Source organism: Ammospiza caudacuta, chromosome 5 (assembly GCF_027887145.1).
Source record: "Ammospiza caudacuta isolate bAmmCau1 chromosome 5, bAmmCau1.pri, whole genome shotgun sequence".
In the NCBI taxonomy this organism is placed as follows: Eukaryota; Metazoa; Chordata; class Aves; order Passeriformes; family Passerellidae; genus Ammospiza; species Ammospiza caudacuta.
The window spans coordinates 71,388,287-71,414,116 of record NC_080597.1 but is presented as its reverse complement, the minus strand read 5'-3'; the positions used below and the strand labels follow the sequence as shown (position 1 = coordinate 71,414,116).

The 25,830-nt window shown below is 41.3% G+C and overlaps 1 protein-coding gene across 2 annotated transcripts in view; it reads right to left on the bottom strand.

The window, feature by feature from the left end:
- Positions 1-25,830, bottom strand: part of BEND7 (BEN domain containing 7) — a 46,584-nt gene that overhangs the window by 8,356 nt on the left and 12,398 nt on the right. For both annotated transcript variants that reach the window (XM_058805078.1, XM_058805079.1), the window contains exons 3-7: positions 24,922-25,221; positions 19,102-19,224; positions 16,395-16,660; positions 11,166-11,391; positions 6,242-6,361 (exon numbers count right to left, since the gene is read on the bottom strand). In XM_058805078.1, the coding sequence (XP_058661061.1) occupies positions 6,242-6,361; positions 11,166-11,391; positions 16,395-16,660; positions 19,102-19,224; positions 24,922-25,221 (1,035 nt within the window). The remainder of the gene's footprint in view (positions 1-6,241; positions 6,362-11,165; positions 11,392-16,394; positions 16,661-19,101; positions 19,225-24,921; positions 25,222-25,830) is intronic.

Genomic DNA, 25,830 nt, shown 5'->3' with positions numbered 1-25,830 from the left:
TTTGGAAGGAACTAAATGGGAAGAGATCACCTAGGCAGGTCTGAATCTGGACCAGACTCTCAGTGGTGGAAGGATTGGATGTGCAAGGGAGGAGACAGCATGGTGCAATGAGAAGGCAAAACTCACCAATGGGATTTACATGGCTTTAAAAATCCTGTCAGTCTGAGGCCAACTTCCAGCAATGCTGTGAAAAGAACCTGCACCAGGTGATTCTGTGGCACAACTCAGCATACAAGGACAAAGCTGCATCTGCCCTCTTGGGTAAAAGGGAGCCAAGCTATGAAAAAGGGGGAAACTGGATCTGAGTGCTGGCAAAGGACTGGAGAGCCTTTCCTCTATGAATATCAGCCAATGGGCTGCCCACTGTAGTGACAGCTTTTCTAGAAATTTCTGCAGCAATTTGTAAAGTAGATCCAGAGATGTGGCCACCTTTCTGCCTAACTCTTCCTACACCAGAGGAAAGCAATAATACAGAAAGAAACAAATGGAAACAAGGAACTTCCAGGAGGTAAGGACTTGAGTCTCCAACTCTACAGAACCAGAAGTTACCTGGCCATTTTAATATGGCAGAAGACTGATAAATGAGGTTCAGCTCTCCACCAATTGTTCCAGTCTCATTCCTCATGCCAGCACAAATGTTTATACAGTCACCAAGATCAGATCCAGTTAAAAACTGACAACATGGCCACAGGAATGCCTGTGCCAGTGCCAGCAAGGGAGTGGGAGCACAGCAGATGCCCAGAGAGCTACTCACTCTTCTCAGCAGCTGCCAGGATCTGTTTTATGAAACTGGATGTGTAACTGCAGCTCCAGGTGAAGCTGGAAATAACACAGGGGAATGGCAAACATCTCGACCTCCTAACATGGGTATAAACCACCAGTCTCTTACATGTCATTCCAAGAAGAAAGGAAGGTTTGCCTTTGACAACCACACCCACAGACTGCCAGCCAAACCTCACTGTCCTGGGCCAGCTTTCAAGACAAGGCAAGCAGGAAGAGAGCCTACTGTGGGAACTCAGAGCCTCCTCTCTGTCCTTTGCTTAGACAGAGTGCTGCAGACCTTGCAAAATAATGCTGGTAGTCATTTCCCTAGATTCCCCCCAGATTGTGTGGCTTCTGAGGTGCATGTCTGTCTGTTCATGTACACTTGCTGCTTTCCTGGAAAGAAGTACACATGTGCTCAGGGCTGAGAAGTTGAATACAGCAGTTACTATTTTAATATTGCTGGTTTTTATCTAAAATACTGGCCACAAACACACTGTACCACATGCTGCACTTCATCCTACATCCTTCCTGGCCCTGTCTGTATTGCTAAGCAAAAATCAACCTAATCTCTTGCAGCATGTAGATACTGTGTCAAAAGCAGAAACCAGGGAATCAGAAAGCTGAGGAAAAATGGGAACAAGAAAAAAACCTCCTGCAAAACAATGGAAGCAGCAGTTTGAACAAGGACATGGGAGAAAAGCATATTCCCAGGGAAAAATAATAAATAAAAATAATTTTTTCCTCCTTCCCCACTATTTTACACTGCAACAAAATAATGTTAATTTAAAAAAACAATTAAAGGATGAAGCATCATGGCATGCAATTTATTTAAATAATTTGCAGCATGTTTTCCAAAACTGCTGTATTTTCCTTTAAGGAGTCAGGCAATCCAAGGTTCCAGGTTAAGCACAAATAATCACTTGGCATGAACAGCTCATCACTGTGGCAGTGTTAGAACAGAATCACAGCATATCTTGAGCTGGAAGGGACCCACAAGGATCATCCAGCCCCACAAGGATCACCCTGCACAGGACAGCCCCAGGAATCCCACACTGTGGTAATTTACACATTATTGTTATTACATGTTACCCCACAGCATCAGCTTTCCCATGGATAGCTGCTATGGAATTATGGCTCATGGGTTCTTCAAAACATAAAAAGGGAGGAAGAACTTACTGTGGGAGATGTGTGAACCCTGACCTGCTGCTTATTAATGGATGGAGAGTTTAGTAATCAAAAGGCTCGAATGCAGTGCCTGCACAGAGGTGACAGGAACAGCCAGCCAGCTCCCTCTGATTTTCCCCATGTAAGATCTCTGTGATAATGGCTGACTGTGTCCCTGTGTGCTGGCAAGGCCACCAGACACCTGCTCGTGTTCTCTTGTGCAGGGTGAAGGGACCACGCTGGGGCAAGCCCAGCACTGTAAATTATGAGGCAGTTTGCATTGTAATTCGTGCTGCTTTAAGAGGGGAAACCCATGCACACACACTTCCTTTGACTTCTTTCCTTCCAGGGCAACTTTGCATCCCATCCCATCCACCAAAACGGTTCAGCTCCTCCTCTGGGAGAAGACAGACCTGGCATCATGAAGCTGTGCTCCACTATGCTCTGCCGTTGGCATGACATGGGACCGGCAGTCAAGGCTGAAAAATATTATCATATCTTTAATTTTAATTATAACATCTGTTTGTAACATTAACCTCACAGTCTCTTCTCCCCTTTGTGACAGCTAACTTGTGAAATTTTGAAAAGACTGAACAGGGCCAATAAAAATTTAATGGCAGAGGCAGCTTTATTCTCAGATCTAACAAATAAAAAAACACTACCCAAGTCTCAGATCTCAGGCAATAATCTAAAAGAACTAAGAACAAGCTGAAGGAAAATAAATAAATTTAAAAAATAGAATATTCCCAGCTATGAAAAATATTGTCATTGATTCAGAATGTAAATGATTTTTTATTTGGCTTAGGATAACAACCTTTCAAAATCTACACGGGGGAACTATTTTCTAGAAAGCAGATTTTTTAAGTGTTTTTTTTGATTAGCTTTTGAAATAAGGAGCTTTTTCAGTCCCTAATTCTAGGAGATGAGCCAAATATGGTAAATAAGGTTGAAGCTGGGCAGCATCTATGATCTAGTGATCATAATTTCATTTAATTTGGAAACACTCAGGGGAGTACACCCTATAGAAGGGGCTACAAAAAGCAGATCCACCCCAGTTGTTTGATAGAATTCTCTGAAATTATTACTGTAATTGAAAGATAGAGCAGGATTTACATTTTCAGACGGAAATAATGTTCCACAGGATAAAATGGAGAGGACTGCTCATGAATGCAGTGTCTTACTGTCTGGTTTGAAATGAAAAACTCATCAGAGGATGCACTGAATGGTTTGGGGGAAGGCAAGCAGGATGAAAAGCCTGTCCCTCCTCTTAAATACTTCTGCTATTAAAATTTAGCCCAACACAGTGCTGACTAAAAAGTTGTCTTGTGACCTCTGAAATAAATGGATCATCTTAAGCTTTTTCCATATAAAGCCTGTGCATTATGACAAACCAGGAACTGATGCAGATAAATAATGAGATCAAGCACCAGGGAGACACATTGGGTCAGAAAGTCCTGGGTGAAGTTGGATAATTGGTGGCTCAGATTTGTTCTTTGGGCACTTTAGCCTACCCCACAGGATCAGCTGCATGTTCCAGTGAGCAAGAGGAGACAAAACTCAAAGAGAACGACCTGGGAGCATGGACACTGGACACTTGCTCAGCTTCTGCTCCTCTGGCCACAGGCAGACTGGGAGAGCTCAAGAGCTCAACCAGAAGAGTGATGAATCCCACATCCCAGTGGCTGCAAGTCCCATAGTTTTCAAATACTTAAAAGCCAAGGTTTACAACATGAAGTCCTGGAAGAGCTTCTCATGTTTGCCCTCCACTCCTGTTTTGGTCTCTAAATTACACACAATGTTGGCATGGTTTCACAATAAATAGAGAAATTGTGCATAATTCCAACATCACTAGATCTATTTCATGATAAAGCTGCTGAGGGCTGAGAGTCTACCCTACCAAACACCACAACATCCTTCCCTTGGTCCTACAGACCTCCGCAGGCATCGGCCAACAGCCAATGCTGGACACAAAGTACAGGAATAGATGGGTCTGTTGCCTGGTCAGCTCTAGATTCCTCATATCAGAAGCTCAAAATTGTAGCAGAAAAGTACCAACAAATCTTATTTCAACAACATGAGGATGTTACTGCAACCAGCTGTCTGCTCCTGCCTCTCTGTTCCCATCTACTGTTTTGCTGTCACAAAGGCCTGGGAAACTTCTTTGCTCCAGTGCAAGGTCAGGCTGGGCTGGCTACAGCCACCAGAGGAGATGGCAGTGGCTGGGAAGGTGCCAGTGGCCACAGTGGTGTGTTCAGCCACTCCTGACACACTGAAAACAGCATGTCTGCCTGTGGCCACGTCAGAGAGAAACTGGGGCACTTCAGGGATTGGCCAGTAAAGAGCACACAAAAAGAGCTTTTCTACCAATCTAGGTATTGTGCTGGGGATTTTTCAACAAATAAACTTGAGGAGCTGCTAGGTGCACTGCTGTTCACTGTGCATCCACATAGAGGTGAACAAGTTACCTTCCCTCTGCAGCACAGACCGGGGAGCTATCTGATTCTGGCACACTACTCAGATTCACTTATTTTCCTTCATAGTCTTGCTAGCTTACATACAATATCCTCTGCTTAGATTCTGCCATCCTGAGCAAGGACCAGAGATAGAGGTGGCCCCATTTGAAAAGCAAAAGCTGAATGTCATTGTCATTTTAATTAATATCCTGCAGAGGCAAGAAGAAAAGCAAATAAAAAAGGATGAAAGAAAATAAAAATCAAAACAAAATTAGGTCAATCCTCTTTCCTGAGGGATCTTCTGCAGACAACCCAAGGACCCTCTGATCCCCACATCCTGCACTGGACCCTTCACCCTACTGTAGCCTGACATCCCACTTCCACCCTCCCGTCCTGGGAGGCCCAAAGGCAGCTTTGGAAGGGGCAGAAAACAATCCTGTTGTACAACACCAGTAATCTGACACTGCCTTTAACAAGATTATCTCATATCCCTCTGTCCTCCCTCCCCCAACACACAAGAAACCCTTTTTAAGGCCAGTGCTGGTTTGTTTCTCTACCCTGGGAAGCTTATGCTACTGAATAATCTGCACTTTTGTCCTCCCCCTGTGTTATTTCTGTCTCTGGCTGTTTCTCATTTTCCTCTGTCTTATGCTTTTCCCTCCTGGCATTAATAATGTTGTGGAGAATGATTTCAGATGCCAGCCTAAGTGTGTGTTTCAGAAATGCAGCTCTGGACAGAAAAGGTTGGCCCTGTGAGACAGGGAGATGGGGAGGACATTTCCTGTGGTCTCACTCACCACCAGGGTGAGCATCCCCTGAGGAGCCATCAAGTTTCCCATCCCATGGATGCTAACAGGCACTTAATTGTGCTGATGGGCAGAAGGGAAGAGGGGAAAAGGCAGGCAGCTAAATACAGGAACAGCAAAGGACTGTGTTTAAGGAGGTGGCACAAGTGAAGTGCCTCAGACAGCAGTGTCAGATATACCCAGGGCAAGAAATACAACCCTGAGAGGGCCTTAAGAAACCTGCAGGATGAGAAAGGGGAAGTGAAGCCTCGTGTGGAGAAAGCCCTTGTGGGACTGGAGGGATGAAGATGGGAAGGAGACTAGCTATGGTTGGTAAGGTAATTACATGTCTCCTAATCAGTAACACTGCTTTCCCAAGAACCCCACTGGGATTTCCAGGCTGCACACTCATGGCTGGGGCTGAGGGCTCAGGAGCCAGGTGCTGTCAGGGTGAAAGCTCAGCACTGAGCTCGCTGCAGGCTGGTCCCAAGCATCCAGGTTATCCCAGTCCAGGCTGAGCAGCTTTGCTGCAAAACCCTGCCTAGATTACCTGTCACTGCTGGCAAGCTGCCTCCCACGTATTGCAGAGCCTTGCTGGCACAACCAGGGTGGGTGGCTGCCTTGTCTTTTTTTGTTTTGGGTTTTTTTTTTTTTTTTTTCTGATTCTTTCACAAGGAATGTGAAAAGACTCATCTATTCTTCCAGACACATACAGTTTAGAGGGAAAGGTCAGTTGGGTTATGTCTTAACAGTACAGTCCGTGGCTTGTCAGAATAAATAACACAGAATTAAAAAACTTCTACTTGCAACCCTGGATGGATCAGCTAATTTCTGGCAAGAAGAGTCTGGATAATAAAGGAAAGGAGACAACATTTGAGAAACACTCAAACTTGTCTGTAGAGACAGCTCCTAAACCTGCTACCATTCCAAACCCACAAAACCTGCTAAAGTGTGAAGAGTTCTAATTTTCTAAGTACAACTCTACAGTCAACAGGAAAAATACTTCTGTGGATACAAAGGCTCTAAGGTTTTAATCTTCCACTCACATGTTGTAACTCATATTTTTATACATACCTGAGCCTCTTTTTAATCGTCTTCTTGCAAGTTTAATTTGATCCTGAAGAATCTGGACCCAGTCCCTAGGACCAGGAAGTTTATCCACATGGTTAGCAGTGCAGTATTTTTCCGTAAAGACTGAAATAAAAAGATACCACATTTTTGAAACATGTCACCAAAAATGGAGAAAAGGAGTTGGGAGAGGATGTTAATCAAAATATATGAAATTATTCAATTATCAAACAGAATTTTAATGGAGGATTTATTCTCACAAATGTAGGATGGTGAGACTAAAGCCCAACTCAGTGTTTCACAAATTCACCATTCAGAAGTGACTTGGCTGCATGAATATCACAGGAATGAAATCATTACTGCATATAAAAGCCTGTCCCAGAGAAATGTTCTACACCTGATGTCTTCATGAAATTCACACAAATGATTACAGAAAAAGAACAGTGCATTTAGAGCTCAGTTTCAGATGTGGCAGGCACTTGTTAATGCTGGCTGCCATATGGTACAGATAGAGAACTGAAGATGTGGTCATTTGGTGGCCTCTTGGTCAGGCTCCTAAGGCTGCAGGCAAAGACATGAAAGAGTAAAGTCCCACCACTGTGGAAATCTCCACAGTTTTTATGCTGCCAAACCAGATGGAATAGAATTTTTATAAAGCTACTAAAACAAAAAGGCACTATTACTGAGAAAAATAATACCCTACAGGTCCAATTTTGTGTTTTGTAAAAAAGGTACAGAGAGAGTCAACATTATCTTTAAATCCATATTTTCAACAAATCTAACAGTGTTATACCAAAAATACAGAATTCTAAATGGAATGAAACTGATGCAATTGATTTTCATCATGCAACTGAGAGGTAGGCAAAAAATAAATAAGTGCAGAAATAGAAAAACTATTCTTGCTGTTAGTATTGCTATTGTAAACTTGGTCAGAGGTCTCAGAGCCCAGTGCCCAATTATGACTGGCAAACAAAGAGAGAAAGCTGGTCCCAGCTCAAGGCATTTGTAATCCTTGAGAATAAGTATCACACAAACGTGATTGGGAAACAGGCAACAAAAAAATGACAATTTCATTATTTTTATACACACACTTTGAAGCAGCACTACCTGCTAAGTATAAGAGAACCAAAACTCTTTCCATGCTAACAGCTTCACAAAATCATGGCAAGGCAGGCATCAGCAACACTTTGCTGTGCACTCTGATCTACAAGGACATCAGACCAACTCTGAGGGCTGCCCACAGAAGTCAACACATCCCCAGACATTAACAGTGCTTGATTTGCAACAAACATCACCTTTATGAAGGTAGAAATAATCTTTCCCTTCTGAATCCTTATGGTATCTGACACAATGGGCACCTGATCAATGACTTGTGACTCCTACTTACTTAAACCAGGCAACTGCTCAATGTGTGCTTAGAGAAATAACAACAGGGACAAATAGGAATGGGAATGCAGCAGCAAGGAGGCAGAATTGGGACCTGCCCAAGAATTGGGACCTGCCTTTTCCAGTCCACCCAAGCTGTATGGTGTTAACAGACCCTCTCCCACTGAAACATAGACTGGCTTGAATTTAAAGGGGACTTCAAAGATCATCTAGTCCAACCCCAGTGCCTTGCACTTCCTCAGATTGCTCAATGCCCTGTCCAAGCTGATCTTAAACACTTTCAGAGCTGGAACACCCACAGCTTCTCTGGGAAAACTGTTCCTACAGTCTCATCATCATAAAAAAAAAAAAAAAAAGCTTCCTGATGTCCAACTAAATGTACCCTCTTTCAGTTTAAAGCCACTGTCTCTTTGTCCTGTCACTACAGGCTCTGGTAAAATATCCATCCTCATCTTTCTTAAAGCCCCTTTTATATTATTTTTATTATATATTTATATTATATTAAAAGGCCACAATAAGGTCTGCTTTAAGAGCTTTCTCTTCTTCAGGCTGAACCACCTCAGATCTCTCAGCCTGTCTCCATAGCAGAGGTGCTCCAGCCCCCTGACCATCCTGCTGTCTCCTCTGGAATTGCTCCAACAGGTCCCTGTCCCTCCTGTGCTGTGCCCCCAGAGCTGGTGCAGCTCTGCAGGTGGGGTCTCACCCCAGTGGAGCAGAGGCACAGAATCGTGGCCACAGTTCTTGTGGATTTTTTTGTCTACCAGTACCCCCAAGTCCTTCTCTGCAGGGCTGCTCTCAATCCCTTCATCCACCAGTCTATCCTGATACTGGGATTGCCCTGACACACATCGGGCACCTTGCACTTGGTCTTGTTAAGCACCAGGATGTCACATGGCCCATTCCTCCAGCCTGCCAATGTCCTGGATGGCATCCCTTCCCTCCTGTCAACCAAGCACACCACTCAGCCTGGTGTCATCTGCAAACTTGCTGAGGGTGCCCTACAAACCAGAGTCTTTGTCATGGATGAAAATATTACATTGTACTGGTCCCACTATGGATCCCTGAGGGACACATCACACTTATATCTGAACACAGCTCATTGATTTCTGCAGGGAAGGATTTCACTGGCTAAATTTCTAGTCAACAAATCAAAGGAAAAACAAGTGCTTCTGACTAGTTTGATTTTTTCATCTTTTTTCCCCATAGTTCTGAGTAGAAGACTCACAAGAGAAGCTGATTGCCCAGGAGAAACTCTGCAACTGATACAACAAGCGCCACTGAATACCCAAAGTCAAAAGAGAGAATTGCTCCCTGGCTAATCATTCTGTTGCAGAAGCATTAAATTACTTTTAAGGACAGCAGTGAAAATGTTTTCAGACAGGAAGAGTGATTTTCAAGCAAACAGTGCCTCCTTTAAATTCTCTGCCCATTTTTGTCATTAATGTAGCTTTTTGTATCTCTGTCATGGAAAGGGACTGAAAGTGCCACTAAAGGATATCTGGGCACGTGGTAGAAGAATGTCCTAATGATAATAATGCAAACAACATGATGTTGTTCTTGTAGAGATTTCATACTGGCCCAGTTATTTCTTGGAATAAATGAAACCACAGTGTGTGACAGCCCAGCTCCCTGAGGGAAGAAGAGTGCTATTGGAGCCAGACTGAGTGAGGACCCACAGGACATCAGACCTTGGCATCTTTACCCCATCACAGCTTTTAGGGACAGGCTTCCCTATCAGGGATCAGGCACCAGCATTTGGGCAATACTGTAAATGCCAATAGAGATCACTGTTATGGCAGTGGTACCCAGTAGTACCATCACAGATTAAATTTTTCTGTTGGAACTACAATTCCCTTCTTTCTTCTCTTAAACTGAAGGGAAGAGGATAAGCCAAGCCTCAGAATTTGCTCCACTAGTACAATCTCAGCTGCTGAGAAACATCACTCTCTGCAGTGTGTACCAGCTGCTATTTCAGTAGTCCTGTTGCATTTACTGTAAAACATTTATCAAGGGCTGTAGAGTGGGTTTTTTTGAAGTAATTTTGAACTCCTCTTTCTTTCATTTAACTTATTCATTAAAGCTTTTAAAAAACAATGAGATACAGATAGAGAGAATTCAGACAGATTTTTGCAGATTACTGAGCTCAAGAAAAGAAGGTACAAAACAGTGTTTGTGATTTAAACCTAAATACAAGCATAACTGTAAGAAGTCTGTCAGCTGCTCTGTAAGATACATTAGGACTATGACATAGGCACAGCACACACTTTGCTGCAGAACTGCACACTTGAGAGGGTCCTCTGAAGGCCTCCATGCCCAGCCTGCTGCTCAAAGCATGGCCAAATAGATCATAATGCTCTGGCCTGTGACCAGTCGCATTTTGAGTATTTCCAGGGGTGGAGGTCCTGCAGCCCCTCTAAGCCCCTACTGCACCGCTCAGCCCTTATGTTGAAAATGTTTCTCCTTATCAAATTGCAATTTTCCATGTGTTCAGTGCCTCTTGTGCATCTGAGAAGGGTCTGACTCCACTTGTCCACACTATCCCATTAGGTAGCTGTGAACAGCAGTAAAGTTTCTCCTGAATCATCCTCTCTCCAATTCTCTCAGCCTGCCCTCATTTGATACTGGAGCAGGGAAGTGGTGAAGTCCTAAGTCTTGGTGATCCCTCCACTGGACTCAAGCCAGTTTGTCAATGCCTTTCTTTCATGGGGAGAGGGGCCCAAAAGTTGGCAGAGGTGGTTGCAGAAGATTTTCCTGCCTCCTTTTGCTGCCAATGGACTCAGAGAAGCTCTTCTTATTGCCCTGTGTCTCCTAAGTTAGCAATCTGTACCTGAGAACAAGTCACAGCCTCTAAAATAAGCTCCAGTCTTAGAGCTTATTTTTGGCCTGTCTTTTGGTAATGTGGGTATTGTCCCTACAATATCAGATTTCAAAATAGAATCTAGTTCAGAAACTCTGGCCTAATAATATCAGCTCTTTATATGCTGTCATCACAGAGTTTGAAGGAACATGTGCTCTTCTGGAAGCTAGACAGCAGTGACTGCTAGGAAAAATCCACCAGCAAAAGGTGCTCACACCAAGTAATTTGCTCCCCCAAGAGGAGACCACTGCATTTATGAGCATCAAACTAATCTCATGCCAGTATTATCTTTCTCCATCTCTCCCCAATCCAGCCACCAACTACTGAAAAATTTACAGAGCAGACACAGTCAAATAAAGTGCAAGACTCAGAACCTTGACTGAAGTGTATCAGTTACACTGTCATTATATTTTCAAGATTTCTTTGCATCTCTGATATCTGGGGGAAAAAAAAAATTATCTTACATGAACACTGAGTTTCCAACCTTAGAGCCTGACTTCAGAAACCAGGATCACTGGCTTAAAATTAACACAAGCTGTCCCTGTAGAAGCTATTTTTAACAAGTGAATGAAAGGGAATAAAAATAAGACTGCATATTTTAATAGACCTAACACACGTCAGAAATTCTAATCCCCTTAGCTGAGAATATGTTCTAATTACACATAGGAAAGAAAGCAGAAAACATACCTTTTATTGCACCCACAATATTTTGGTCTAGTCCTTTCCGGTTGTCATTGAGCCCTCTTTTCCTTTTGCCATTTGGTAAAGAATTAGCCAAAGTCTTGTCATCAAAAAATGCACAGACCAGCTTCCTAAAGAGCAGACTTCCTGAGCGAGTGTAGTTTGATAGTATAGAGTCCAGCTGTGATTTTGGCATGAAGACATCAAAGCCTTCTGCAAGTTGCACTTCTGGCTACCAAAAGAATACAAATGTTTTAATTAAACGAGCATTCAAAGACATTATTTTACTTCAATCATGCATCTGGTGAGACTTTACAATCACTTCATCAAACCATCAATCTTTTGTCAGCTATTCAGGACCACAGCAGCCTAATTCATTGAAATCAAACCCCATCAGTGAATAAGCACCTTAAAAGGCAAATCAAACAATCACACTCCTTGTCTAATGTCTGTAAAAGTTAACAACTACTGACATCATTTCTAGGCATACAGCTAACAAAAAGACAGGAGATACCTTTCAATGTTGGGTAATAACAGCAAAGCACAGGATCATCACAGAGCAGTGCTCCAAAGTGGTGCTTTTTGAACATTTATCTAACCATTTAATGGACTTGTTTCACTGCCAAATGCTGTGAACAAGTGTGCTGTGGGGCAGCCAGGCACTTCCAAGAAGCACAAATGCAGGGATTCTGGCCCAATCCATGTGGCTTCCCAAGAGGGCTTCCAGCAAAGATATGGCCCACATGAGTATCAGCACAGGATGAGTTTGAGGCTGCCCCTGGAGCCAGCACTTGCTGAGCATCCATTTGTCCCTCCTTTTCACAGTCCCAAAATGCATGTTTAGAAGAGGATGATGTTAGACAGACAGTTTATTTCAGTACAAAAATCCTCAACAGTGAACACTTAAATCACAGGGATTTAAGTGAGTGCCAAGGTGAAATGGAGGGGAAGAAGAGAAAAGAAAATCATGCTGTATTTCACAAGAATCTTCTCTCAAGTACACTGAGGGTCAAAATAGACAAAGGCCTTTGAGGAAGTCCCCTTACCAAGAGTCTTTTTGCTGCCCCTGTCTGTACATATCAGAAATTACATGAGGAGCATTTGCAAATTTTCTTCTGTGAGTACCATACAATGCTTATGGTAAGATTTCTTCACAGAATAATTATATATCTAGAAAACACATTGGAAATAAACTAAAATTTTGAAAATACTGTTTAGAAGTTGGCAAGGAGGTAAAACAATCAGTGATCATGATGTGAGGAAATAAGCCAACATTACAGCCTTGCCCTTTTTTTGCCCTACATGAAATATATTCAGCAATGATGATGCATTTTCAGAGAAGTTTACAAGAGCAAGAGCAAATGCCATCTCCCATCATATCACCTGCAAAAATCTTGAGTCCAGACAGAAGAAAGGGCTGCCAGTCTAAGAACAATTTGGCTGTGTAATTCTTTTCCCATGGATTTCTAAAAATCAGTATGGATAGTGTTGCAGTGAGTAGAGTATTTCCAAAGCATGTACTGTCATGGGATATGGATGTGTACTGTGTGATAAAACTGAAGATTACCATGCTTTGGGAAGCCAGGATGAAGAATCTTCAAATATGGAGATAACAACAACAGCAACAAAAAATTATAAGCATGTAGTTCCTCAGCTTGTTCTGGATGAAAATTTGGATTTTTTACCTCAAGAACTTTGAAAATGTTGGATCCAGCAACAGTCAGTTACTGACATTTGACAATATTCAAATGTAGGTGGGTTTTTAATATGTTACTTCTAAACTTCTGGTGATAGAAAAGATTTTCAAGAGTAAATAAATGTGGGCCAAGTTCACAACTTGAGGAAAATTCTACTTCATGTAAATCAAAAACCAGAATGCAGCTGACATGGTGATGAAGGACACCTGCCCTATTCTGTTTCTTGTGATAGCCATCTAAGATGACCTCAATGATCCAGACACCCAGGGCACAGAAATTATAGAGCCACAGGAAAGTTTAGGTTGGAAAAAGCCTTAAAGATCAATAAGTCCAGCTATTAACCCACCACTAAACCATGTCTCCAGGTGCCACATTTACATATCTTTAAATACCTCCAGGGATGGTGACTGTCACCCTTCCCCAGGCAGCCTGTTCCAGTGCTTGACAACCATTTTGGGGAAGAAATGTTTCCCAATTTCCAAAATAAACCTTCTGTGGTGTAACTTGAGGCCATTTCCTCTTGTCATATCACTTGTTAGCTGGGAGAAGAGACTGACACCCACCTGGCTACACCCCCCTGTCAGGGAATTGCAGAGAGTGATAAGGTCCCCTGTGAGTGTCCTTTTTTCCAGGATAAATATCCCAGCTCCATTGCCCTTCTCTGGACATGCTCCAGACCCTCAGTGTCTCTGTTGTGAGGAGCCCAAAACTCACTCCAGGATTTGAGGTGAGGCCTCACCAGTGCTGAGTATAGAGGGACAGTCACTGCCCTGGTCCTGCTGGCCACACTATGGCTGGTACCCTCACCAAAAGCCAGCTGTTCCTGTGGCACCTTTTCTGAAATCTCCTACTTAAAACCCAAAAAGCCAGAAGGATCATGAGGCCCTGCTATTATCTTCTCTATTTGTACTGAAAAAATGAGTTTTCTCTTCTCTTCTCTTCTCTTCTCTTCTCTTCTCTTCTCTTCTCTTCTCTTCTCTTCTCTTCTCTTCTCTTCTCTTCTCTTCTCTTCTCTTCTCTTCTCTTCTCTTCTCTTCTCTTCTCTTCTCTTCTCTTCTCTTCTCTTCTCTTCTCTTCTCTCTTCCTGGTTTCTCTCTTCCCTGGTTTTACCTTAAAACACCTGCATTACACTTTGGCAGGTGCACCAACCACTCTACAATAGAGCTGTAAAATACATTTCAAATCTTACCATTCTACCAGTGTGGAGGAGTCAGTATTATTTTAGTTTCAATTGTTTTATTCTTAATGTAGGGATTGATTTGTTTATCAGTGAAACAGTTTGGAGGCAAAACTATGATTTATTCTTACTTTCCTTTAGTAGTTAGCTATTCTTCAATCAAAGACAATCAGTAACCATTTGAATTTCATGGTCACTCTGAATGTAATTTCTCAAAGAAAAAGCACTTATTAATAGATAATGATCATGGCAAAAGGAACTGGAGGGTAAACTATTTGTGAACAACAAAATAAAGAAGACCTGAATGCTAAAGGCTTTTGCTGTGCTAAAATGAACAGGCAGTGAATGAGATTTAATCCTAGATATTTTAGTAGGTTGTAATACGTAGATTAAAAATGATTAGGTTATAAATGAAATATTACAACTGTAAAACAAACACAAGTTCAACTAGGAGTTGTAATCAGATCATTGCATTTAAAAAGAAGATTCTCTGATCCATGGTCCAGATTGAGGGTTTGTCTCACCAAGACATTTCCCACCTCTGTAAGTAGCACTATTTCATCTCAGCAGGTCTGGACTAATTGCACTGGTTTTGGCAGCCCTGATTTTATACCCATTAAACTTGGATTCTTCCTAAAGTTCAATAAATGTTGGCAAAATAGCAGTGGCAGCAGTGGTGATGTATGACACAGCACACACTACAGACAACCTGTGGAATATTCTCAAGGGAACATTCATTTAATGTGCTTTGTAAGATGTCTTTCAGGATTTTTCAGGCACACAGACATGCTGGTTGTGACCACACCAGAGATGCTCATAAAAAGGTAGAAAAAGATAATGCTGCCATTCATTCTCAAAGAAGTGACTTTCTTAAGCCTTCTCAAAATATTTAAGGTCACATTTTATTTTTGCATTAAATACATCTGTTTTCAGAACTCAAATGTTTTCTTTCTAAGGACAAAACAAAATCAATTTGTTTGTCTCAAGGTTCTGGCTCTGTAAATTTAGTCAAACAACTGTTGTGGCAAGCAAGGGCTCAAGCATGGAAGGACAGATGAAGACCTGATTTATGAGCCAAATGTTTTCTCTTTTTTTTCCTTAGGTCAAACTGGCAACTACAAAGAACCGTGTCCAGCGATGAAACACATTCATAAAACCAAATTAAATTCCATTGCAAGCACAAAACTGTTTTCAAAACCGTGTTTCAAGCTGACAAGAGTGCCACAAGCAAAGAAAAATTATAAGCACAAATTGCATGCTGGAGATAAATTACCAGTCCTCCCCAAACCTTTACCTCAAACATTATTAAGCTCAGTACTACAAAAGGAAACCCTCTGAAAAAAAGCATCAAACTAGTTACTCTGTATCACTACACTGACTCTGTGGCATGAGACTGCAACCTAATTAGTGGTGTGGCTTGCATCTCTGTAACTGAATTATCCTGACTGCTCTTTTTTATTATTAGTTCCCTCTTCCAGAAGGATAGAATATTATCTGCTGCATTGTTTTCATTTACGCTTATTGATACGGAATTTAATTATGTTTTTCTAGCTCATAGTACTTAGGAAATTGGAAAGAGCCTGCTCAAAATTAAAAATATATTAGAGAAATTAATGAGCAGTTTACTTGTCAGTGAACTGGTTTGGATGACATCAATTTGGTCATTAAAAAAAGCTAATCATCCACCAATACATGGAATTTCTATCAGTGTGTACATGAATCAGGAAAACATGCTTACTGCAATTTTCTATGGGAAAAGTGCATATTCTGAGAGTGGCAACAAATTTTGGCCTCTTTAGTCACACTGACATCATCAACAGTGCTGAGACCCTACTCCAGCACACAGAGCAATCAAGACCAAAGGACCCAATTCAGCAAAGACTGGATATTAATTTTTCTAGAGATGAAGAGTCCCCCAAAGTCAGTGGCACCAGAAAAGCAGGAAAGCACATAAATGCTCCTTGGCAGGATAAAGACCCATGTGTGGATTACATGGGCTCATCAGCAATGATGGGGCTGTGAATGCTTTACACACCTTGCACTTTTCATGGCTCCTCATCTCAACTGTGGCTCTTGGCATTGGGAGAGATGAAGAACAACTTTCCACTAAAAGCTTAAAAAACAGGAGCCTTGAACTCAAGGGAAAACTTCATGCTTGTGAAAGTTGTAAAAAAAGACCCAAACCCTTGTAATGAGCACTCTCCACATGTAACCCTAACATCTCCATTCACTCCTACCCAAGATTTGCTTGTTCAGTCTAACAAAAAGTGGGAAGATGCTCAATGTGACTCGAGTACTGATCTCCTGAATGAGTCAGTATTTCAAAATCTTGCAATCCTGCATATTAAAATTTTAACTTACATCTGATGAAGCTGATTCAAGGATAATTCCAAACCCTGAAAGAGGGGTGTCTGGCTTCAGGGGGGGTTCAATTGCTGGCAGACTCGATTGTTCTGAGTTTGCTGGCAGCCTCTTCTCATTCTCTGGAGAGCTGGGTTTCTTATTTGTGGAAACTGCTTCAACAACTTTGAGGGGCAGTTTTCTCTTTTTATTTCTCTTTCTTGATATTGTTGACTTCTGTGCACAAATCAGAGGAACAGGAGGCTGCTGTCTGTTTTGAGTCCCAACTGAATGAAAGAAATTAGTGCATTAATTTTACAGACAAAAGCCCACAAATACTCACACAGATGCACCATTAAACTACTGACTCACTGAACTTATTTTCTAGATAAGTGATGTGATTTTCAGGGCTGCTGGTGCATGGGAAACAAATAAGTTTTATCACCTTTGCATAATTTTCCAATCTGTCCAATGGGGATAATGACAGTGAGCTCTGTGGTGAGGCTTTTCAGGGCATACTGATGAACAGCATTTTAAGGAAATTAGGAATACACAGTTCTTTTTCTTAGTGACCACTGGATGGCTGGTGACATGAAGCACTTAAGTGATGATTAATTTGTGTGTCCTCTGAATGACTGAGAATTTCACTCTTTGAGGATCTCTTCCTGATAAAGTAAGATAATACAAGTGCTAATGCAATTACAGTTAATTTTTATGACAGTGGTCTCCAAGTTAATTAGCTCAGCAAGAACATTTCAAGTACCATTATGTCAAGAATGAGTGAAAACACTATTCAATAGTTTAATTTCTGAGGGAAAAAAAAGTAACCCAAAATTCCATCAGTTTGTTTTGCTCATACACAAAAGCTGACACGTATTACCTCTGAAATATAAGAAACCATATTTTACATTTATCAATATTTTTTATTTTCCAGTATTCACAATCATTTATATAAATTAAGGCACCAGTCCTGAACTTGTACCAATATGAACAAGAATCCTATCAGGATACCATTATGTGTATGGATAAATCACTAAGATCAAGGTCAAAACAAAGAAAAAGCCACAAATGCTCTACATGCAAATCAAACACATTCAAGATACGAGCAAGCTACAAAAAGTCCTCATCTACAAAGCTTCAGGAAGAACAAAAACCTCAGACTATTGTTTATTAAAATATTTCTGGAATATTTCATTTCTGGCAAGGATTTACAAGATTGTGATGTGTACTTTATAATTAAGACAGTAGGGTGTCTGAATACTAAAATAAGTTATTACACTTTCACTTACAGGTTTGAATTTTAGTTTTTTTTTTCTTTTAGCAACAAAAATACCAAAATATTTTTTTTCTCTGCAAAACCTAATTTCAGAAAATATGAAGTATTCCAAGTGAATCAAAAGATTCATGAATTAACAAAGGTACTTACTCTGTAGATACATAATAAATAAGCAATGTTCTGCTACTGAGGAGTCAGCTCTTTTGGCATAGACCCCAGTTTGCTTACTCTCACTCACAAGCCATTTTTCAATCACCCATGTGATTTCAATGATATAAATTGGTGTGATTGCATTAAAAATCCCATGTACCAGCAAAAATTGTAAAACTGGGCTTTGGTGTACTTCTTTGTAAGCTGATGACTTCTAGAAAAGCATTTTTATGTGTGCACACTGATATTACAAAACCTGTCTGATCATTCCCATCACTCACTCAAACATTATACACCGTGGAGACAAGGAGTTTAGTCAGCCCTTCACTCCACCCATCTTTCAGTTAATTACTCAACACTCCCTTTTCTTACAGAGCTCTTATCCAGCCTCTCCACAAGAGAAGCCTCCATGGCTCCAGTCCCCATCACTCATGCTGGATGGGTAAGTCAGCTGACAAAATCTCCAACATCTCTACCTCCTCATTAGTATTAACACTAATTTTTAGGTAGTACAGAGCCTGCAGCTTCACATCAGCCTATGATGACTTAACTCTACCTACCACGTCCTCATTATCTTGCTGGCTCAACTACTCCTCTGGCTCTGCACTGTTCTGTTTCAGCTCCCAACCTAGGAGAAAACTGGACACAGTAATTTTCCCCAGTGAACAAATTATTGCTGGTATACACACTAAAAGCTGGGACTTCACAGCCAGAGGAAGGGTGGAGGCCACAACATACAGTAGCTAGCTCAGCTGAGACTACCACAGAGCTAAAAGAGGTTTGAATGAACAACTATTTGGTAACTTTCAGCTACCTTCAAATTTCATTTTTCTTACCCCTAAGATTGGTGAAGTGGTAAGCAGAACACAGGTGAGGTAGTATTTGGCACCCCTGAATCAATACACTGTGAAAACAAAGTGGGCATATTGACCTCCCCACTCAGCTCTCATTATGTATCTGATCACATTAATTTTATTTTCAATTTAGCCTTAAAAGGCTAAAGAGAAAATCCCATATTTCAGGTAAGGATCTGAAAATTAGAACTTGCATTTCCAAGAAACCTGTGAAAATCTGACTTTGACTGGTATGTAGGAGAGCAGGAAGCAATCCAGGTTTCCCTGAGTGCCCACACAGACTTTAATCCCCTGGACCATTCCCTAACAGGAAGATCACAAAATCATAGAACTGTCTGGGTTTGGAAGGGTCTCCAAAGACCATCTCATCCAACACCCCTGCATCAAGCTGGGCCATCCTCAACTCAATGCTTGCACAGGTTTGCACATGTGGGACTGGTCACTGTACCTGCTTGCAGCTGCATCAATTTTCTCATGGTCTTGAGCTCCTGAAGAATGGCCTGCAGGGTTGACTGGCAATTACACGTACAGCAGTTTGGTCCAACTGATGAATTCACCATTGGAATTTCTCCTGAAACAGAGTGGAATGAAATGGGTGAGATGTAAGCCACACAAAATCACCCAGACAACAACTGGCAGGTGTTTGAAGCTATGATCAATATATCAGATTGTAAAATCAGATCAAAAGCATGACAGGAAGTAATTTTCGACATGATTCCTTTTAGAGGAAAGGACCACTAGTTTTTACTCAATTACTAATATGTGCAATTATACTGAGTTGGGATGCAATGTTACATGGGCTGGAGAAGACTGCTCAGAGTGTGAATATAATGCACTCCTCACACAGGGCTTTCTATTGTCAGGCTGGTTCATCTTGAATAACAAAAGCACCAAACCTCATTACAAACATACTTATTTTATCACACACACATAAAAAAGCTCAGCTCCTGGAATAGTCTTACAAAGAATGAAGACAGTCTGTGCAATAAAGGTTTGTGCTGTACATAAAATGAGGGTCTAGGAATTTTTAAACTGCTTGAATCTTACAGGTGATTCTTTACCATGTGAAGAAGAGAGAATGAAAATAAAATAAGCTACTTGGAGAAAAAACCCCAAAACAACAGGACAGAAAAGAACCACATGAAAGGTTTCAAATCTGCTCTTCTGTTTGCTAGGGTGGGATTGTTTTCTATGATGTTTTCCACCACTGTGACCTACAAGATGGCACTTCCAGAGTTTCCCTTTGAAAATTAATATAGTAGTTCAAGACATTCCTTTTCTCTAGTAATTCTTATTAGTGTTTAACTGAACTCACATAGTTCTAGTTCTAGGCCCTCAGCAGTGCTTTTATTACTGCTTTACTTTCCAGAAATTTTGCATTTTTTGTTCTGAATTAGAACAGGCTGTAACAGCTGAGGGATTTCAAACTTTGCAGGATAGTTGTACCCTGCACTTTAGCTTCAGACAGCTGTATCCCTAGACAGCTATCTCTAGCTGCAAATAAAAATTTCAAAATTTAACAAAACACCTAACAGTATCTGGTTGAAGCTGAGGCTAGATGGGATGCACTTCCTTTCCTTTCCAAATATCCTTACAATGATTTAAATTGATGGCTGTTTTACTGCTCAAGACTGCAGGAGGAGGGATGACCATTTCATGAAGATAGGTACAAATGCACCTAACAAAATAACCTCACTTGGTGTCCCATGTGGACTTCAGCCAGAGTATTTCCCTTTTTCTTCTGCAGCCTGACACTTACCAGGTGCCCTTTAATCATTACCTAGCTAAAGTGAACAGAAGCAATTCATTTAATCTCCACTTATAAATCTTCACATTTTTCATTATTACTTCTGCTTTCCTCTGAAGCCAAACCAGGTTAATATCTTTTCAGGTTTGGGTTGTGTTCTTTCATCAGAGACCCCTGATGTCAGACCCACACAGATCCCCTGACTTTAATCCTCATTTGAAATAACTGAAAATTTGGCCACCACCAGGCACTTTTCTCTGCCTCCTTCCATACAATCCCTCAGACCTGAAGCAACATCTATCAGAGCTGAGCAAACTCCTGGTCCCACTCCAAAGGTGAGCTGCTTGTAAAGCCAAACTAATGCATCACTTAAAGACAGCTGACATCTTCTGGGTGGCACACTCCTCTTTTCCTCCAATATTTAGATACTCCACACTCCTGCAATTACAAATTTTGGTACTTTAAAATATACATAGATAAAATCTGTTAAAATTGTATTAAGATAAATGGAGTAGTTTACAAAATCCCTGCAAATCTAGCAAATGCAATAGAACCACTGGCTTCATCTCTCAAAGGTTTCAGCTGCAAATAAAATTATTTTTATACTAAGACGTTACTTGGAAAACAGGCTGAGAATCTCAAAATGAAACAAAAAGGCTTCTGACTCAGCAGGACTCTGCCTAGTTTGATCTCACCCTTCCTTTGTACACAGTCTATTCATTGGAAGTTCCTTGGGGCATGGATGAGATTTTACCTTTTCAATGGTCCATAAAATGTTTAGCCCATTGTTACAGGTACAGAGATAAAAAAAAAAAAATGTTATCTTTAGCTTTGCAGCAGATTAATCAGAATCCCTCATCTTGGCTCCACCAATACACCTACATGTTTTAAGTAGATGAATTTCAAGACAACTTATAATTTAATAGCACCAGCATAACTCTACCTTTCAGTAAGATAAACAGCTACCCAGAAATGGGAGCCCCAGAATTTAGAAGAGTTTTATTAACAGACAAATACAAAGTAAGACTATCCTTCCCTCAGTCCTTTCTCAGTTGTTTTAGACTAAAAGATCCTTGGGATGAAGCCTGTCCTTTCTCTTGATCAGGATTCAATATTCTAGAGGGCTTCTGGAAGTGGTTTCACCTGGAACTGATATCTGAAGGACTCTGGGGGGAAACAGGGTTGGTGGCTTTTGTTTCCTTCTTAACCAAGGCTCTACATCATGGTGAATTGCATGTGAAAACTTGAAGAAATTGTATCAGTAAATACCTGTGCATCTTTCCTGTTGCAATGTAACATGTTCCTAATGAAAACACACAGGCACACAGGCTCCTGATGGAAAACCACAGGGTCTATTTTCCCATTGAGGCATAGGGGATTTACTTTATAATCCCCATTAGCATTGATAGAAATTACCCATGTAAATCTACCATAGGTACTGGGAATGGGAAAAGAGACCACCAATATTTTAAATCAAAGCAGGGTTCTACTGACTCCTTACATATTCATGAGGGTTTTTTATTTTCTTTCTATCCTCCCTCCTCTGATCAGTTATTGTGTTGTAAGAAATATCTGGTAGAGTGTTCTCAGTCATTGTTCTAAGCACTATCTTTATCATTTTTAGAGGACAAAAGCAGCCCTTTTCAACTGTTATAAATCAATTTTTAATTTTAAAAGGAGATCAGACTTTTTATTTTTATGAAGGAGTCTTTAAAGAGCCATCTCCCTCTCTCCTGGAAGCTGGCCAGCAGGCAAATTTGATACCTGCCTGTGTGAGTGAGAGAAGGAGATGCCACAAGTACAGGAGTTGCTTCCCCCACATGAGCAGCAAGTAGCCCAGGACAGTGTTTTCTTCCAGCTGGATCTGCTGAGAGGGAATTCACTCACTGTAACTAACATTGCCACCAGTTTATACTGGAAAAGCATGCAAGAGCTACCCAGTGAAAATTATCTTGATGCAGCCCAAAAACAATTCAGCTGCTGTATCACTGCTGGATTTGGTACAGAACACAAGAAATGAAACTCAAGTGTGAGTTTACTGTCTATAACAGGACAGACATGGTGCTCATTGTAGTCCCAGGTGGCTTTCACTAAAAACAGTGGGTCACAGATGTCTACCTGACACCCTGATTTGTGGAACCAGCACCTTAAGTCTGGGTGGGAATAAATCCCTTTGGTTTTCACATATGTTCCTACTCTTCCCTCTTTTGCAGCAATGTCTAGGCTTGCCCTGTTCCTCTTTTATTTTTGTTGATGCCTTAAGTTTTAGCTGTCTCATTTTTCAGATTTTGTACTGCATTAGTATATAATTCTGAAATTCATGTAGAGTGTTAGAAAGTTCTCTTCACAGTTTAGTAAGACAAAAAAATCCTTTTCCAGGCCCCAAAAAGTATGAACAAAAGCAAATTGGGGGGAGCAAAACTAGGAGAATGTGACTTCATTACCTGAAGCTGTGATTAGACAATTAACCCCAATATGTAAATGGACCAAACTTATAAAAGAGTGAAAAACTCATGACCTCTCATCCATCTTGGGTGTAGCCTCAGCCAGACTCTTGCACTGCCCAGAGTGTGCCCTTTGAAGGCCTTTTTATTAAATCCCTACTTTATTTCTCTTACTCTGTCTAGCCTCTGCTCTAGGAACCCTCTCCAAGCATCACTGTCAAAAACTTTCTCATAAATGTTTTCTACACCAGCACCTATTAAACATTTATTCCAGCCTCTCCTTGAACCACCTCACCCTGTGAGTAGGTAAATGCACCACTGAGATGGACTTGACCTGTCTGTTACATTCAACTTTGAGCAGTTCAGGTGGCCTACAACACAGATCTTCATTTTTTAATATAGTATCTATCCACAGTGGACAGAAAGAGTTTCTGGACTCAGATCAGATCACCTACTACAGATGCCTGAACATTTCCCAGTGATGAGCTAAGCCTGACAGCCCCAGGTAATATTATGTCTGGCAGTTTTGTTCTGGTTACTTAAACACCATGGTAAGAACCAAGGAGTAAAACCTCCCTTGAAGTATTGTTCAGCATTTCTACACCAAGCTTTTAAGAACTTTGTCCATCCTCTGAAAAATATCTAAAATACTGAGTTTGATGCTCAGGCTCTCAATGCAAGGGATGGGGGGGAATCAAGCTGTCAAAATGCCCAGAAGAGCTCTGTACTGGGTGAGCAGCAGTTTCAGGGCTCAGGAATGTATCAAAAGTTTTTCTTGCTGCTCAGAAATGCATCACAAGTTTTTCTTCCCCAGAGACCAGGGTTTGGAGCCCAAGCAGGAGTCAGGATCACAATCCCCATCAGAGGCAGACACCTCAAACCCAACTGCTACACAGATTGTCTCTTCAAAGGCGGCCAGAGGAGAGGGCCCACACCCTCCTTTATGTAATAACCCAAAAGATTGCATTCCTTTCAGCAGCAGGACAGCTGCACAGGGAGGTGCCTCCTGGGCTGCTCCCCCAAGGGCTGGGAGCCTGGGCATTTCTCCTGTCCAGCCCAGGAGGTTGCTCAACCTGACCCTTCCATGTCCCACTGACCACTACAAACCTGTAAGAGATCATAAGTCAACTGAATTCTTCCTCCACATATAAAAAAATCAAAGCTGACATTTTCTTGCATATAGGGCCAAATCCTGTCAACACATTTTAGCTCACATGCTGAATCAGGCCCCTGAGGGGATAGAGGTGCTGCTCCACCTACTTTCTGGATTTGGGAACAAGGCACCTAATCTATGCAGGCTTGGGCACTTCTGTGCATGCAGAGAACTGTCCCTGCCAGTGCCCAGGGCCTCTGAGGACAAAGAAGGAGATGTGTGATGAATTTTTGGGTCCTTCCATATTTAGAAGATTGTTATGGTGGGGTTTTGACAGCAGAGTTTTTTAATCTGGCAGCAAAACTTCCATTCTCTGGGACTTAATAATAAAAAAGGCATTTTAAAGGCACACTGCCATCTACTTCAGGGCAGAATTCTCTGCCAGTACTGGATGGGCCACACTCTAGAACATGCTGTTCACAGGTAGACTCCATCATCTCTTTTCTCCAATACTCTCATTGGAATAAAAGCCTAAGGCTGTGATGGAATTTTGTACCTGCAGTTCAGTGTCCTGTTATAAGGCTGCTGCCATCCCCTTTATGAAAGGCAGTAGAATCCTGCTCCACAAGTGGTGTCACAACAGTGCTACATTACTCACAGCAAAGAGGAGTGGTAGAGGTTGACATTTAATTAGCCATGAATTTAATAACAATGACAAAAGCTGTTTTAGTAAGTACTGTATAGAAATTAAACTTGTAAAGACATTGAGTAATTCTATTCCATCACCATTTTAAAAGCTAAGACAGATGGTAGCAGAATGTACAGTGCCCACTTTCACACCTTTTTGAAGTGATAACTATGTGCTCATTTTGTAGACTCTGAACTCTAACTGCTTTCAGTGCAGTGCTACAATATATCATCACAACAAAGGCAGATACTTAGCAGAGAACAAAGTCACCATTCTCAGTGTCTGACAGGTCATACCATTGGATGCCACAGTTCGAGCCTGACTCTGGAATGTTTTGGATCTGGTTCCGTATTGCCCTGGCAGATGGCTGCCTGGGGGTGACAGCTCACTCCACTCTCCGCTCTGGGACGGATGAAGGCTCTCCTGGGACTCTGCAGGGGAGTTCAGGCGCTGGGCCCAGGCTAAATCTAAATCTTGGGGCTCCTCCTTCAGTTTTTCTCCTTCTTTGCCAACTCGTTGATAGATTCTTCCAGTGCTGTCATTCAGTAATCTTCTCATCCCTGTAATTTGTTTTTTAATTTCCCGGCTTTCATCTCCTAATGAAAACAGAGCCACAGTTATCACTGGAAATTAGCAAAAACAGTAATGGGTAGCAATTAGTGGTTTTAGATGCCAATAAGAGTTGGAGCAAATAAATAAATAAATAACAAGGAGAGAGAAAAGGGATGGTTGAATGGTCATTGGGATGTACCAGGTTATGCCTTCACACAGCCATGGCTGACAGCTCTCATGCCTGAAAGACCTGCTGAACTTGGCTTTCTTGATGTTGTTTCTAAGGCTTTCATGAGTAAGATTAATTTTTTGCCAGAAGGAAATAATAACAGCCACAGCAATTTCAAATAAACTGTCCTTTTAAGAGCCTGATCCTATTCAGGCATTGACATCAGTGGACATTTTCCCTGAGTAAGCCCAAAGGATCAGACCCTTTATGTATGCTCAAGGATAGATCCTAAAAAAAAAAAAAAAAAAAAAAGCACAGAAAGCACCACACCACACACATGCAGAACAGCACTGCATCTATTGATTTTAATGAACAGAATTAGTTCCTTATTCCACAGAACTTAGTAATACTGGATTATACAGGAATAAATTAAACAGTAGCTAATATGTGTGTAACTGCAGATAGCTGAATTGCTGGATATCTT